Source organism: Zeus faber (assembly GCF_960531495.2).
Source record: "Zeus faber genome assembly, chromosome: 5".
NCBI lineage: Eukaryota > Metazoa > Chordata > Actinopteri > Zeiformes > Zeidae > Zeus > Zeus faber.
This window is the reverse complement of record NC_137192.1, coordinates 6,502,318-6,517,317: the sequence shown is the minus strand read 5'-3', so window position 1 is coordinate 6,517,317 and position 15,000 is coordinate 6,502,318. Positions and strand designations below refer to the sequence as shown.

The following is a 15,000-nucleotide window of genomic DNA, read 5'->3' as shown; positions in this document are numbered from 1 at the left end:
TACTTTTCCTTTAATTGGGCTCACCTGGCAAACTAATGATCACAGGTGTCTGAGATTGATTTCAGTGACCCAAGGAGACCTGAGACACAATACCATCCATGAGTTTAATTGAAAAACAAAAAATCTAATGTTTAGGACACTTAAATCCAATTTGCATAATAATTTGGAACGTGGTGTACATTGTTTGAATTCTAGTAAGACAAGCACATGTGCATGTGAACAATGCTCAATTTGTTTGTGCTTTCTTGTTGTCTATCTCTGACAGCCTTATGTTCATATTTCCAATGTTTCATCAGTAGTGTTTCCCCTTGAGTATTATTTACTTTTGTTTTTCCCAGTCCTGGTGGTTTGCTTTTTCTTCTGTAGCTTAGTATGATTTTAGCTTTTTTAAAGGTCACATATTATACTCATTTTCAACAAGTTATTATAGGTCTCTGTGGTCCCCAAAACATGTCTTTGAAGTTTTTTTGGCTGAAAATACCACTCAGATTATGCATTCGAGCCATTCAAACATACCTCACCATTGCCTCAAGTTTGCAGACAGAAAATCATAAAGGACGACAGCCAGAACAGGCTATGGACTGTTCATATTGCTTCCGTCTGGTAGACGCTACCGGAGCATTTGTGCACGAACTACCAGACTCCAGTTTTTATCCCCATGCCATCAGGCTCCTTAACCAGCAATGCTAAGCTGCTGATCATATTGATGACACATGAACAATTCTACACATGCTCTGGTGAATTGTACATTAATGGTAAATTACCCATTCTAATGTACATATTCTTCGGCACACTTCCACTTTATATTATAATATTTAAGAGTTATATTCTTATTGTCCAGTCATACTGTTCCTCTGTCTACAACCATTGGAATATATGACCATTTTTGCATTCTCCAGTACTGCTGCACAGGTTCTATTATTGTGTTTTCCTTTTTTATTATGTATATTATGTATTATATTATGTTGTTATTTAACAATTGAATACCTTCTTTGAAAAAAAAATCAATGCTTTTAGGGTTGCTGCGTTTATCGATGTTACCAGTGTTACGTGGTGTTTGGGCGTACGCTGATTACATCACTTGCCCACCGCCCCTATAGTCATTTTGCTTTTTTTTTTTTAATAGAAATAAAACCCATTTAGTTAATTTTTCTGTATCAGTGTAAATGTCAAATTTGTAAAATACCAAGCGTGTTATCAATCGAGCTTTGTCAGTTACGCGTGTGTGTTGCCTGTGATGTCACCGAGGCACCATTTTGTGGGGTAAGTTGCAGTGAGCGTTATAGTAAAACACGCCAGTTTTTTTAAGTAAGTCCAATATTCAACCCATGAAATCAGCAAATTAAATCGTCAGACTGCATTCAGCATTCAAATTGGGCACCGGAAGTTGGTTGATTGAGTTTTGTGATGATTCTGCAAGACAACATGATCTCCGCGGTGCAGAACATAGCCCGGCAGGCTCTTCATGTTCAAAGACTGGCCTCTAAACCTCTAAGAGGGAGGCAGCTGAGAAGGTGTGGTGCCTTTGTCGTAGACCAGACAGCACGGATGACATGGTAGCCTGTGACAAGCAAAACTACGTGATTGTGTGGGTCAATCTAAGTTGTTTTGGGCTACAGCATGCACCTGCTAAAGAAGGCCGTTGGATCTGGTTGTCTGGTTGTTCCAACCACTCCAAGCAACTGCATAACAATGTAGTTTCTAATTGTAACTGGTGTTTTTGTTGTAGCTATAATGTAATATATACATATTATTTGATATATACCTATTACTATATACACATTATTTACATTATTCACATTGTTCATATTCATAATTGCAATCATCCAAATATATGTCTGTCATAATTTATATTTTTATATCATATATTATATCTTTATTTATTTATATATATTTAAACGTAAATAATCCTGTGCAATTCAATTTTTATACCATGCAACCATCCTGTGCAATCCAATCTCATTATCGACTTGAGAGCGCAATATTTTATATTTGTAGTATTATCCCACACACCGTGTGTATATTACAATCATGTGTGCAGTTACCCTGGGGGATTATCCATCATGGTCATATCTGTATAATTGAAAGCTTCTGTGTTTATAGTGTATATAGTCTTTGTTTTATTTCAATTTCACTTCACTTTTTATTCTTATTTATCACTCAATCACTCTTTTCCTTTACTTTTGACTCTTGAGCTGCTGTTACACGTGAATCTCCCCAGCTTGTGATTGATAGTACAGTCCTGATACAGTCCTGATAGTACAGTATCTTGTCCTGATGCTGCTCATGTTACTTGCTTCTTGTTTACGTATGCATAGTACTCCTTCACACTATTCTAATACAGCATCCATTATTTTTTTTCTAAAAGCACATCACTACAAATACAGTACATACCTCTTCAGAAAATTACGAATGTCCTTTTCTGACACAAAAAGTCTGATGGCCTTATGTGCTGATAGTAAGAAGTGCACATTACTGTTCTACTTTTGTCTAAGTGTCACTTTTTAAAAACACGTTTGTTCTGAAACATGGGATGTTAGAATGCAGATAAATTAACCATTAAACCTTAACTTGGTTCACGACATTTGCTTTCCATATTTTATTTGGCTATCAAATTGTCGATGTCAAGGAAACAGTCAAGAACAACACGTTTATCAATACTCTACATACTTTGTTTTACATGCAAGACAGGGTCAAATACAGTTCTAAAATGCATAACAAAGGACTTGTCAAGCAGAGCGTACTGTGTGTGTAATGTCTGTGTGGCCCAGAGGTAGGGATGGTGACCACTCTCCATGATCTCGTATATAGGTTGACCTGTAGTGATATGACAAGTTTTTAAAGATAAACCTGTTTCTGCAGCAGTCTGCTTCAGTCTGCCGCAGTCTGCTTATCCTTTGAGGAAAGGAGAGAAGGCTATAGGAGACCTTAGATCAGCTATGGATCGGGACCTGTCTCCCTCCATCCGTAATTAGCGCCCGTGCATAACTGGTACACTCTGCTCGCCAAATGTCCCATGAGTATATTAACTGGTGGGAAATATTCCTCACCGTGGCATCCCTAAATGCCTTCTACATAGTTGTCACTTGCCATGTCAACTAACAAACTAATACTGTAAACATTATTGTGGATCCTGCAGCAAGTAACGGCAGTAACTTTCAAGAAAATTGCATCTAATATGATACCTCAGCGATTAGTGTTAGCTAGTGCTAAATGGCAAAAGAAACACAATTATTTTTTAAACACTTACATTTCACTCGTCTGCAGTTTTGACACGGTTTGGGACCTTTCCATTCAAAATAAACTTTATCCGCTCAGGTTCCACTCTTCTGTCCTCTGAGGCTGAGGGTCAATGTAGAGTTTTGTGCTGGTCTGTGCAGCCCACAACAGAGCAGTTCCCATGCTTAGCTCTTATCTTCGACATGATGCCAACAGGTCCAGCGCTTGTGAGAAAAAATGGCGCACCTTTGCAAAGGTAGTTCTCAAGTCATGGGTGGAGATACTCAAATGGGGGGCGGTATTGTTCCAGTGAGCCCCCACATGATGTAAAAGTGGGAGGCAAATCTGAACAACTTGTTGAATCACATGTTTTCTGACCCAGGCAGCTCACCAAAAACTGACTGGGTTGTCTTATTACACAGTTGGTGCGTTAGTAGGCCCATCAGAGACCTACATGTATGTGCACAAGCACTGAAGAGGTGAGTTTACCCATAATTGGTGACCTTGAAATGGCATTTTCTATTTTGAATATACCCGAATGACAATTAATTGAAATGGATTTGAATATTGTGTTTTTCAAATGAGACTAACTGGTAGAACTGCTTGTTTGACAGCTTGTTCTTGGCTGTGCATCAGCAACAATTATCATATTAATTACTTTTTTTCATGAAAATTTTGGTTAACATAAAATTTTTATAGGCGATAAGTGTATTTAGGGCAGCTCATGATGGCAGGGGTTCTGCAAGCTCACTAGAGGATTAAGATAGACTTTGGCAAAACTTACTTTTACAGAGGCAACACGAGAAATTAATCATATCATCTATTTGTGGGGTTAATAGCCTTTGTGTCATCCCATAATCAATGAACCATTGCATTATTCGTGCTGGCACGAGATGGTAGATATTGGCATCAAATAGCGCAAGGCTTACAAATATTTATTTGTTTTCAGAACAACATATCACACAAGTTCCAAAAAACTTCCAAGATCCAGAGTTTTTTCACAAACATCATAAGTTGATGAGTTGTGGTTAGTGGTGCAACGTAATCGGTACGGAAAATTAAACATCATAGTGAAAAGCCTGAGCTGCAGGAGCCGGAGCTCAGCTGGAGTGCAACTCGTGCCTTCTAATAATATCGAGAAATTGCTCGCTCCGATTCAATAAAATATGATATATTTTACAATATGTCCACTTGATTTGTCCACTTGAGAGGACAGAACAGTAAGAAGTGGATTGTGATATCAAAGATAAGGTAATAATTTTAAACGGAACATGATGCTGTGATATGAGTAGAATGAGGAAAAAAAAGTCTGAGAGAAGAACGTACAGAGTGGACGCAGTGGGAGGAGGAGGAGAGAGGCACTTGCAGTAATCTTGAAAACTTTGTCTCTTACGGCTCCCAAGCATTTATTTTATCTAAGAAATTGTATGAATATTTTGTTTATGTTTATTCCACTACAAAAAATATAATTATTTATAATGATTGAATGTGACTGGACTCAAAGTTACTTATTGAGAAACAAGTGTTTTGTTTACAAATCAAGACTCGATAGGGTAAGGGTTAGTGCTGAAAAGAATACATATGTTTAAATCGATTTGAATCATGTATTGAGAGACTTACTTCATTCTGAACCGATTTTTATGAAATTTAGTTTGTTATAGACGTGAGAAATTGAACACGATACTGGAATTCAATACAGTTACTGGGGACGTATCTAATCATATTTTTTCATTCACTACCATGTTTAAAGGAAGGTATCATGCGTGCCCCATATTGCAGTTAAAATTAACAGTTGAGAATTGTATATTTTATATAATTTAACATTTTGTTCAAACATTGGACTTCTTAAATGTTGTTTTCATTTAAGCCCATGGGCAAAAGGTCCTTGCTTTAAGTGTTTTACAGAATAAATGGAAAGCTAAGATTTGTCTCCATTTTTCTTTGTTTGTTTTGCTGATCCGAAAAATGATCCGATCCATGACTGAAAACCGTGACACAATCCAAACCGTTAGTTTTGTGATCCGTTGCAACCCTAGTTGTGGTGTTTGTGTAATACTAAGTTTTGGAAAGTAGTCTTCATGCCTCTTATTAGGGCTACTCTTGCCATGTACTCTTCCTTGCCTAATGCAGCTCGCTCCAGTTGTTGTGTGGATAATTGGCATTGGAATATTGTGTGACGTGCATCGCTCTTGGAATATGTAATTGAAATTTCTCGCTTTTGAAACTACAACTTAAATGTTTCAGAACAGCACCGCCATTGATTTCGGAATGAATGGACGATTGGCGTTATTTTTGGAAATTTAGTTTGCTCAGCCAGGGTTCTAGTTTGATGCCAAGGGCGTACAAGTATAGAGGAAACGGCAAATAAATCAAATTTCAGTTTGGATTGTAATACGACTCATTTTGGGGGGGGTGAGGCTTTAAAAAAAACCCACATCACAAATAAATCAAAATTGAATGGGAGTATTGAGAGAAAACGGGAAGGAGGAACCAATTCCTCCAATTTCCAGGACATTATATTGTTTGTAAAAGCCTTGCGTATCACTTATTTGTACTTGCCATCCTTTGTGTAAAAAAAAAAAAATAATAAATAAATATTGAGTGAACATGAAAATCTTATTGTTGGTTATTGCAAATCAACAAAATGTCTCCTCTGTAGTTGTGTTATACATCGATATGCTTCCCCATATAGCCAGGGGGGAAGGGGGCATTGACACACCAGTGTGGATTCGGGAGTAAGTAGCAAAACCAACACTTGACTGTACCGTTGCTGTCTTCTGCGGCAAACCGTGATGTTTTTTATTTATTTATGTTGCGGATTAGTTATTAATGTCTATCAGTGGGGAAACTAACAGTTCCTTCTGAATCCTGGGGCAATTTTGCCCACATGCACACAAATAAAAACCAGCACCCATAATAATAGAGTCATGCATGGTGACTCGTGCGCCTGGTAAATGATGGGCCAAAGAGAGCAGCGCGCCCTATCATGCCAGCAACAACTCATGGCTGACTTGCAGCTGGCACTGAATCACAGCTTAACTACCGGAGGGGTGGGGTGATTCTGCCGCTGCCACCATTCCTGACACAAATCTCTGGCCACGGTCTGTGCTGGGGAGACAGGCAGGAGGAGGCGTGGAGCTTATCAATCTATCAATCATGCCTGCCCGCCTCCCAGCTAACGGCTCACACTGCCAAAACAGATTGATTTTGGATCCTGTTGGACGCCGTTCGCGCTCAAAACCTGTTTATGAATGTTGCGCTGTCTGCTGTTGCCAAATCCTGTGACGGATGGAGCAGCACAGATTTTGTAACTTTACTGCCGCTATGGGTGACGGACACATCGGCCGGTGTGCACGGGAAGATACTGCCGGTAACACTGAAAGCTGCTCAGACCAATGGCTGAAAAAGTTAAAACATTTTAACCATGGGCAGATTCATACTCATTAATCATACTCATACACACTGTGACCCTCAAATTGCGACTTTCACAAAACTATGAATGGAATAGTAAACTGTATGCCAAATTGGATGTTCAGAAAAGCAGATCTCTGCTAATATTTGTTTTGCATGTTACAACTATCTAAAGTATATCTTTAAAGTATCTAAAAAGCATGTGTGTTTGTGGGTCAGCACACATCACTGTGCTCCCATGGAATAGATCAGCTGTTTTACGGTTCCTGAAAAGGTTTTACTCACTGCCGTTTCCTCGAGTTTTCTTCCACAAAGCGATTCTAACACTCTTATTAAACATGATCTGGCGATCACTGGCCCTCTGCTCCCGGGCTCCCCAGTCTTGGGACTGACACAGGGGGGGCGGCGGCTGGAGAGCAATGGCAGCCTCTGGAGCAGCTGGGGCCGCCAGATCGGCAGCCAAGAGGCATCATGAGCACTAGCCACAGCTGGCGTATTGATTGAAGCGTGGCGCTAAGTTTATGACATGACGCCCTATTATGAGGCGATTGATTGCCTTGTGATCAGATCCTCTGAGCCTTGGGGAGAGACGGGGCGACTAATGGGCTCCAGCAGGCGGAAAGCAGACAAGCTTGCTGGTGCAACAGCGCTGAAAAATGGGTTTGTTTGTGCAGTGTTGGGAGGGGAGTTTATACGATGTAAAATGGATATGATAAAAACTTGGAGGGAGTTGTATGGGGTATGACTGACAAAGTCTCCCCGTTAAAAATCACTCTGATCGCATTGCGGCACTCACCTTAATCAGAGATATAAATGGGCCAGCCCAGTGTCAGTTTAGAAAATGAACCAATGAGCCGCTGTCCCTGCTTTATGGGCAGGCCGTTGGGCAATTTATTGTTCTTTTTTTTTTATTGACAAAAAATTATATCGGGCCCAAGGTGCGCCGGCCCCAAAATACCCGGTATGCCAGAATACCAGTCTACCCCTGTCCACACCTCAAAGAAAGACATTTACATTTATTCATTTAGCAGATGCTAGAAGCTAGGCTAGAAACAATCAACGCATACATCGACCATTGGAGAAACCACAAACCCAAGTGCATGATCTCCTGGTTCTAAATTCAACATGATACAAGTGTAAGATGCTGGAAGGAATCGGAATAAAATAGTGTCGTTAGTATTTTTTTTATGTATTTTGGTGCAGAATGATAAGCACTCATATTTGTGCATTATGTCAAAATAACAAAAACTACCATGTGTTGTTAGTGCATTGTCAGTAGAACAACTTAAAGCTAGTCAACCTCAACGGAAACAAAAATAGTCACAGCTAAGAAAGTACCAGGTATTCAAGTGTTTCTCGAAAGTTGTGGGTGTCTCTGCAGAGCATAGTGAACTGGGTAGCTCCTTCCTCCATTGGGGCATGAGAAGAGTGTGGATTGAGAACTCTTTCCACACAGTGGAGGCACCGCCAGCCGCAGCTTATTTGCAGACCTCTGACAGTGGGTTTGGGCACATGTCCTGATATGTAATACGATGTGTGTTAGGGTTGGGTGATAAGACCAACAACTGGTGATTGCCGATATACAGTATACATAATCGGGCCTTCCGGGGTGCAATGCAACAGCAGCATCCCTCTTTCTGTTCGCCATGTTTACATACAGGTATGTGCACCAGAGAGCACTTTGCATTGTAGGACTAGGCAGAAAAATACAAAACATTCTGATATGCTAGACTTCATCAGGGTTCACAACCGTCAGTAGGGCAGTCTCAATGGAGTGACAGCATTTGAAGCCAGACTGGTTAGGATCCAACAGGTTTTTCTGTGTGAGAAAGAGATAAGTTTGTCTCAATATAGCACGTCCAAGTGTTTTGGATAGAAATGGCAGAGGAGAGACAGGTCTGTAATTCTTTACTTGTGATGTGTTTACTGATTGTTCCTTGAGCAGTGAAGTTACTTGAGCCTGCTTAAATGTGTCTGGGAATGTATCTGTCATCAGTGATGTGTTGATGATGTGTGTGAGTGAGGGTATGAGGGTGGGAGAAATGGCCTGCAGAAGGTGAGAGGCGATAGGGTCAAGGGGACAGGTAGTAGGGTGGCTGGAGAGACAATGTTAGATATGTCAGGGTCAAATAGGGGGGAGAACGAGTGAAAAGTCAAAAGCTAGAGGGTGTAAGAGAGGGGGTGGAGAGAATTGGCTGCTGATGGCCGCTACCTTCTCTTCAAAGAAGGTGGCAAAGTCATCAGCAGTCAGGGTAAAAGTAATCAGCAGTCAAAGTAGAGGAAGGTGGAGGGTTGAGAAGAGTTTTGAAAGTGAAGAACAGTTTGCGTGAATCAGTAGTGTTGTTAACCCTGTCCTAATAGAAAGTCATTTTAGCGTTACTTAATACTAGATGTTAAAGAGGATTGACAAAAGACAGACAGAAGAAATATGTAAAAAGACAACAAATAACTTCTGTTGAGTGCTAAAGATGGTGGGTTTAGAGAGAGTTAGCGCTAGCTAGCCTGGCTAATTAAACTCCCATCCAGGGGGCCGCCCGAGTGGGCTGCAGGCCACGCCAGGGTGTTTGTTTGGGCTCCGAGCACCTCAAGTGTGTTTGTGTGCAAGAGCATGCTTGTGGTTTATTCTTCGCTGTGCCGCCAGCGCTGGCCTGTGATTAGCCATGCTGGCTGTTGGCTGCCGTCCCCGCCTGGCCAAGCCTGTGCCTCTCTGCCAGTCTGCATTCAGTCCCCCTCCCCCTCCTCCTCCGTCAGGTGCCTCTCATTTCCCTGCAGATGTTACCAGCTGGTGTCCATTATGCTGCAAGTGTGTGCAGAGGACCTGGTGTTGGTGTTTTCCAACTCTCCTCTTCACGCCCCCTAATTCGACGGAGCTGACGAAGCAACAGGCTCCCACAATTGGTGTAGGAGTGTAATGTGTGTCTGCGCCTACATGGCTTGCATTATGTATATTAGATTGTTAAACTTAACAGAGTAGAACCATGGGGGGGAGTATTTTATTTATTTTTATTTTTTCTTGTTCCTCTCATATTACTGCTGAATCAGAATGTTAGAGCTCAGATCGGCAGCTAGGAACGATTTTGTCATTGCCCACACATTTCAATTTGCCTGGTGTCTGATTTTGTTCAAAGAAAGCAGTGGATAAATCAGTGCTACAAATAATAAACAGGGTCAATTTTAGGTATTGCAATAGAAAATGAAAGTAATTGTTTTGATTTCTTGCATATAGAATTGTATATGGATGTTGGGATCAGCTTTTTGCGTTGGAGATGTTCTAATACGACCCTACTTCTGCCTGTTATCAGAGCGGCATCCCACCCCAGTGTTTGTCCGGCTGCATCTCTGTGGGCTGCGCTTGGGTAGCGCTCTCACCAGCGATCCTGGTGGCTGCAGCCTCTCTCGCAGCGTCCCAGCCTGTGACAAATGGGGCCGAGCCGGCAGTAATCAGATTAGAGGGCCTAAGTGACGTGCTGCAAATGTCCCACCTTGTGATCCTCGGGATTCATTTTATTACAGCCACTCGCTAATGAGATTAGCCTGGAAAACGGAGCAGAAGCCCTAGTAAAAGGTGGCCCCTCACTTACACCCCCACCCCCCACTCCACCCCCCCAGGTGTGCCCACCACCCATGAGCCCACAGTATTGTAGCGTGCCGGTGCGTGGCCCTTCACCTGTAAACTAATCCCTGTCTGTGCCCCCCACCCCCAAAAAACAGGAAGCCCAGGATCAACTCCCAGCTGGTGGCCCAGCAGGTAGCCCAGCAGTACCCCATGCCGCCTCCACCCAAGAAGGAGAGGCGGGAGCGGAGCGAGCGTGAGCACAGGGAGCGCCCAGACGGCGACGGGGAGCGGGCGGACAGCGAGGGGCGTCCAGAGATGGAGGGTCCAGAGATTGGGCGTCCAGAGATGGAGCGTCCGGAGGCCGAGTCCGGGCGTCCAGAGGCGGATTCCAGGCGTCCAGAGTCCGGGCGTCCGGAGGTCGAGCGTCCAGAGGCCGGGCGTCCGGAGGCTGAGCACCCGGAGGCAGTGCGGCCCGACGTCGACGCCCCCGACAAGGAGAAGAGCGACAAGGAGCAGCCGCCCATCAAAGACAAGCCGGACAGGGAGAAGGATGTCAGCCCAGCCATCACCAAGAAGCCCAGTAGCAAAAAGACCAGGTAGGTGTACGGCTGGCGATATGGCCTAAATCTTCTATCCGGATACAGGTCATTTCATATCTCAATAACGGTAAATATCATGATATAGTACGTTTTCTGCATATTCAATGATAGATAATAGTTTATATTAAAAAAAACACATGGTAAGCTGAATTTTTTTTTGACATATACATGTTTATCAAAATCCAACTTTTAACATATTGAAGATGAAGATATTGAAAATTGAAGATGTAAACTCATTCACTGAAACGTTGAACTAAATCACGATTGGGGAAACATCTTAAAATGCTTCTAAAAAAGGTACTTTGGTTCAGACCAGTAGTCACCCTCACCTTATGTTGTCACGGCGTAGTAGTAGCCTGCCAAATGTTGTAATAATCCATGAATGGTGCCGTCATGCTATTTGAGAGATCCTTATCAAACACAAGTTGACGTTCAGCAACCAAACACCACCATTTTTATAACACCCTTTAAAAAAAAAAAGTACATTACAGAGCTGTGATTGGTCTGTGAGTAATTTCCCAATGTTCCTCCATTTGTCTGTTTGCATTTGCTCCTACATGCAGATAACGTAAAGCACCCCGACTCCAAATGACATCCACTATTGCCGTAAAGCGGTTTTGGCACTGAGTTGCCATGTAGCGATTAAAAACGGTAAAACGCTAAAAAAAAAAAAATAGTAAAAAAAAAAAAAAAATAGTAATTTTTCTATCGTCTTGTGATATACTGTTGATCGTCATATCGCACAGCCCTAGGTGGGTGTCTGAACCACTCCTTCAACCACAGCCCCACCCTCGTCTCTCTGTAACCTCGCTGTGGCTCCTCTGTGCTCCCGCAGGCCCAAGTCCGACACCCACCAGAGCCCTCCCAGCGACAAACACAGCATACAGTCTGGGAAGTCTGCGACCAAGACCAACAAGAACTCTCACATCTCCAGGTGTGTAGAGACTGCAGCACCAACACATGATGTGTCTCACCTTCTTCTTGTTTTTCTGTTGTTTTTTGATGATCAGTAGTACTCGACTGTTCGTGATTCACTCGTGCGATCTTTTCCACTCTACACCCACTCTCACTTTATACCCACTTGCTCTGACTGTGTGTGTGTCACCAGCTGAGATGAGCAACAGTCTTCCCACCCCCGCAGAGCCACTAACCCCCCCCGCCGCCCCACACTGTTGCTCAGACTAGAGCCTGCACGACTCCCATGTCTATTTGTATATCAAAAAAATGTATTCGCTTGAATTATTTTGGGTTTCAATTGCCACACTGACTCCTCTGTATATTACGTTTGTTTACATGAAAGTCACACATGTTGGATTTGTTATATATTTTTATTACTGGACTCTAAGTAATATAGATGCTTGCTAGTCTACAGTTTATTTTAAAAATAAACGTTACTTTACTCATGAGGGACAAGATATACAACAATATCAATTACTTTTTTCGATAATTACATGCTAATTACTTAAAGAGACATAGTCAGTGGACTTGGATATGGATGGATATGTTGATGACATAAATGGAGGAAGCCTCAATAGTTTACAGTATGTACTGTACCTGGTACAGTACTGGCAAAAAGTTGTCACCCTTTGTACTTTTAGAAATGAAATGAAATATATACACCGATCAGCCACAACATTAAAACCAGGACAGGTGAAGTGAATAACTTTGCTCATCTCATTCCAATGGCACCTGTCAAGGCGTGGGATATATTAGGCAGCAAGTGAACAGTCAGTTCTTGAAGTTGATGTGCAGGAAAAATGGGCAAGCGTAAGGATCTGAGCGACTTTGACAAGGGCCAAATTGTGATGGCTAGACGACTGGGTCAGAGCATCTCCAAAAAGGCAGGTCGTGTGGGGTGTTCCTGGTATGCACGTGGCTCCCACCACGCACACACACCCCCGATAATATCGTATATCAGCGATCCCTGCCCCCCAGCGATCGGTGATTGAAATTTTGCACGATTGCCCAAGCCTAGTAGCTACACAATATTAGTGGTTATTAGTGGTGGTTTTAATGTTGTGGCTGATCGGTGTATATTCATGACAGTTCTGACCACAAGTATTTGGGCAGTGACCTCTCTGTACATTTCCATTCCATTTTTTTCATCACTATTGTGTTCAAATGAGCCACTGTTTTTATTATTTGGTCAGATATATTTTGTATGAAGTGACTTTCTGAAAGTCACCAGACTCTCTAATATCTTACCTCAGACCATAAAACAAAGCTGCAGACTAGATTCAACTGTAAACTACTCCAACACACTTATAGGCTGGATGGCTGGTTAAATGAATGTATGTCAAAAAGAAGTACAGGTGTGAAAGGAGCCATTGATCATCACAATCATGCCAGAAATGAGGGAGTTATGACTGGATTCTTTCAGTAGAAGCTTCTTCTGACTCCTTTTTCTTCTGAAGTCGATGACAGAATGATGAGTTATTTGTCAGTTCTTAGTATACTGCGTTTCCTCATTGACTTCAGCAGAACATTGAGTCAGAAGAAGCTTCCACTTAAATAATCCCGATGTAACTCCCCCAATTCTGGCTTGAAGGTGATGATCAATGGTTTGACCAATAGTTTTTCACCACCTTGACTTCTTGTGGTTTGACTACCGAATAGGGAAACGCCTCCCCACTTCCCATTCCTCACGTCCACTATCCTCCCACTCTTCCCAGGCCTAAACTGAAGAACATCGACCGCAGCACAGCCCAGCAGCTGGCTATCACCGTGGGCAACGTGACGGTGATCATCACAGACTTTAAGGAGAAGACGCGCTCGTCCTCAACCTCCTCGTCCACCGTCACTTCCAGCGCCGCCTCCGAACAGCAGCACCAGAGCTCCGGCTCCGAGAGCATGGACAAGGGCTCGTCCCGCGCCTCCACCCCCAAGGGGGAGCTCTCCCTGGGCCACGACGAGTCGTTCTGAGGCCCAACTCAAGCCGTCGGCACTCGAACCCCCTCCCCCTCTCCCTCCGCCTTTCCGGACACTATGGAACCCCCCCCCCACCCTCCCCCACCCAAGAAGGAGAGAGGTCCACATGTGACGTGCCCCCCACCCTCTGTTCAATAACCCCCAACACACACACACACACACACACACACACACACACACACACACACACACACACACACACACACACACACACACAAACACACACACACACACACACTTACACTTCCTGGATGCTGACTGGTGGTAATGTATCCTCTTCAGTTGAAGCATGGATGGGGGTCACAGCCACTGTACAGGCCCTTTGGATCCATGACCCCCACCCCGCCCTCCTCCCCCCGGCGGTAGCATCCAGACACTTGTATGTATTGTTTTATATTCGTACGTGGATGTGAGGCCGAGTTCTCCCCTCTCTCTCTCTCTCTCTCTCTCTCTCTCTCTCTCTCTCTATCTTTCTCTCTCGCTCTTCTCTCTCTATCTCTCTGTGCTCTTTGTTTTTGTTTGTTGTTTTATTTGTGTTTTGTAAAGAAGAAATTCTCCGCTGTGCACAATAACCACCATAATTTTAATAACGATGAACTATTATTACCCTTATTTATTTATTACCCATTGCACCCGTATACTTTGATATTCTTTTTTTTTTTTTTTAGATACATCTTTTTTCCCCCCTTGGTTTTGTTCGTCCAAGCTTCGCCGTGTGGCGCCGGTCCTTCTCCCTCCGTCGGGAACGATACGACCAGGCTCCCAAGTCTCTCTCTCTCTCTCTCTCTCTCGCTCTCTCTCTCTCTCGTGTTCTCTCTCTCTCTCACTCGCGCACACGCACTGGTGCTAGATACACTGTGAAGCGATCTTTCTTTTTATTCGTCCTCCATTTGGCCGCTCAGCCAAGCTGGACTCACTCCTCGCCTCCTCCTCTGAACACTGCTGAGACCTCCGCTAGGTCCGACGGATGGATTTGTACAGGTCAACGCCCGTCAGGTCACCTCAAGTTCAAACGGCTTAACCTTTTTTTTTATTATTTATTCCCCCCTCCCCCGACTAGGTTGTCTATGATTTATGATTTTTGGTATGCTATAGCAGATCACTTACGCAGTAATATCGCGTCCTTTTATTGTACAGCGTAGGCAACGTGTAAAACACTAAAAAAAAAAAAAAAAAAAAAATAGGCTGTCGATGTATGCTCTGCATTCCATACTTTGTTGGCTGTTTTGGGTTTCCGTGGCTGGAGGTGTACCTTTTTGTTCTTTTCTTTTCTTCGAGCCAGGCTCT

The 15,000-nt window shown here is 43.1% G+C and overlaps 1 protein-coding gene across 1 annotated transcript in view; it reads left to right on the top strand.

Annotated features, from left to right (window-relative positions):
* The window catches only part of rybpb (RING1 and YY1 binding protein b), a gene marked incomplete at both ends in the record, with an annotated part of 29,857 nt that extends 16,150 nt beyond the window's left edge, over positions 1–13,707 (top strand). Inside the window, 3 exons of the mRNA XM_080001560.1 lie at positions 10,342–10,782; positions 11,621–11,719; positions 13,458–13,707. Of these exons, the coding sequence (XP_079857686.1) occupies positions 10,342–10,782; positions 11,621–11,719; positions 13,458–13,707 (790 nt within the window). The remainder of the gene's footprint in view (positions 1–10,341; positions 10,783–11,620; positions 11,720–13,457) is intronic.
* Positions 13,708–15,000: the final 1,293 nt, after the last annotated feature.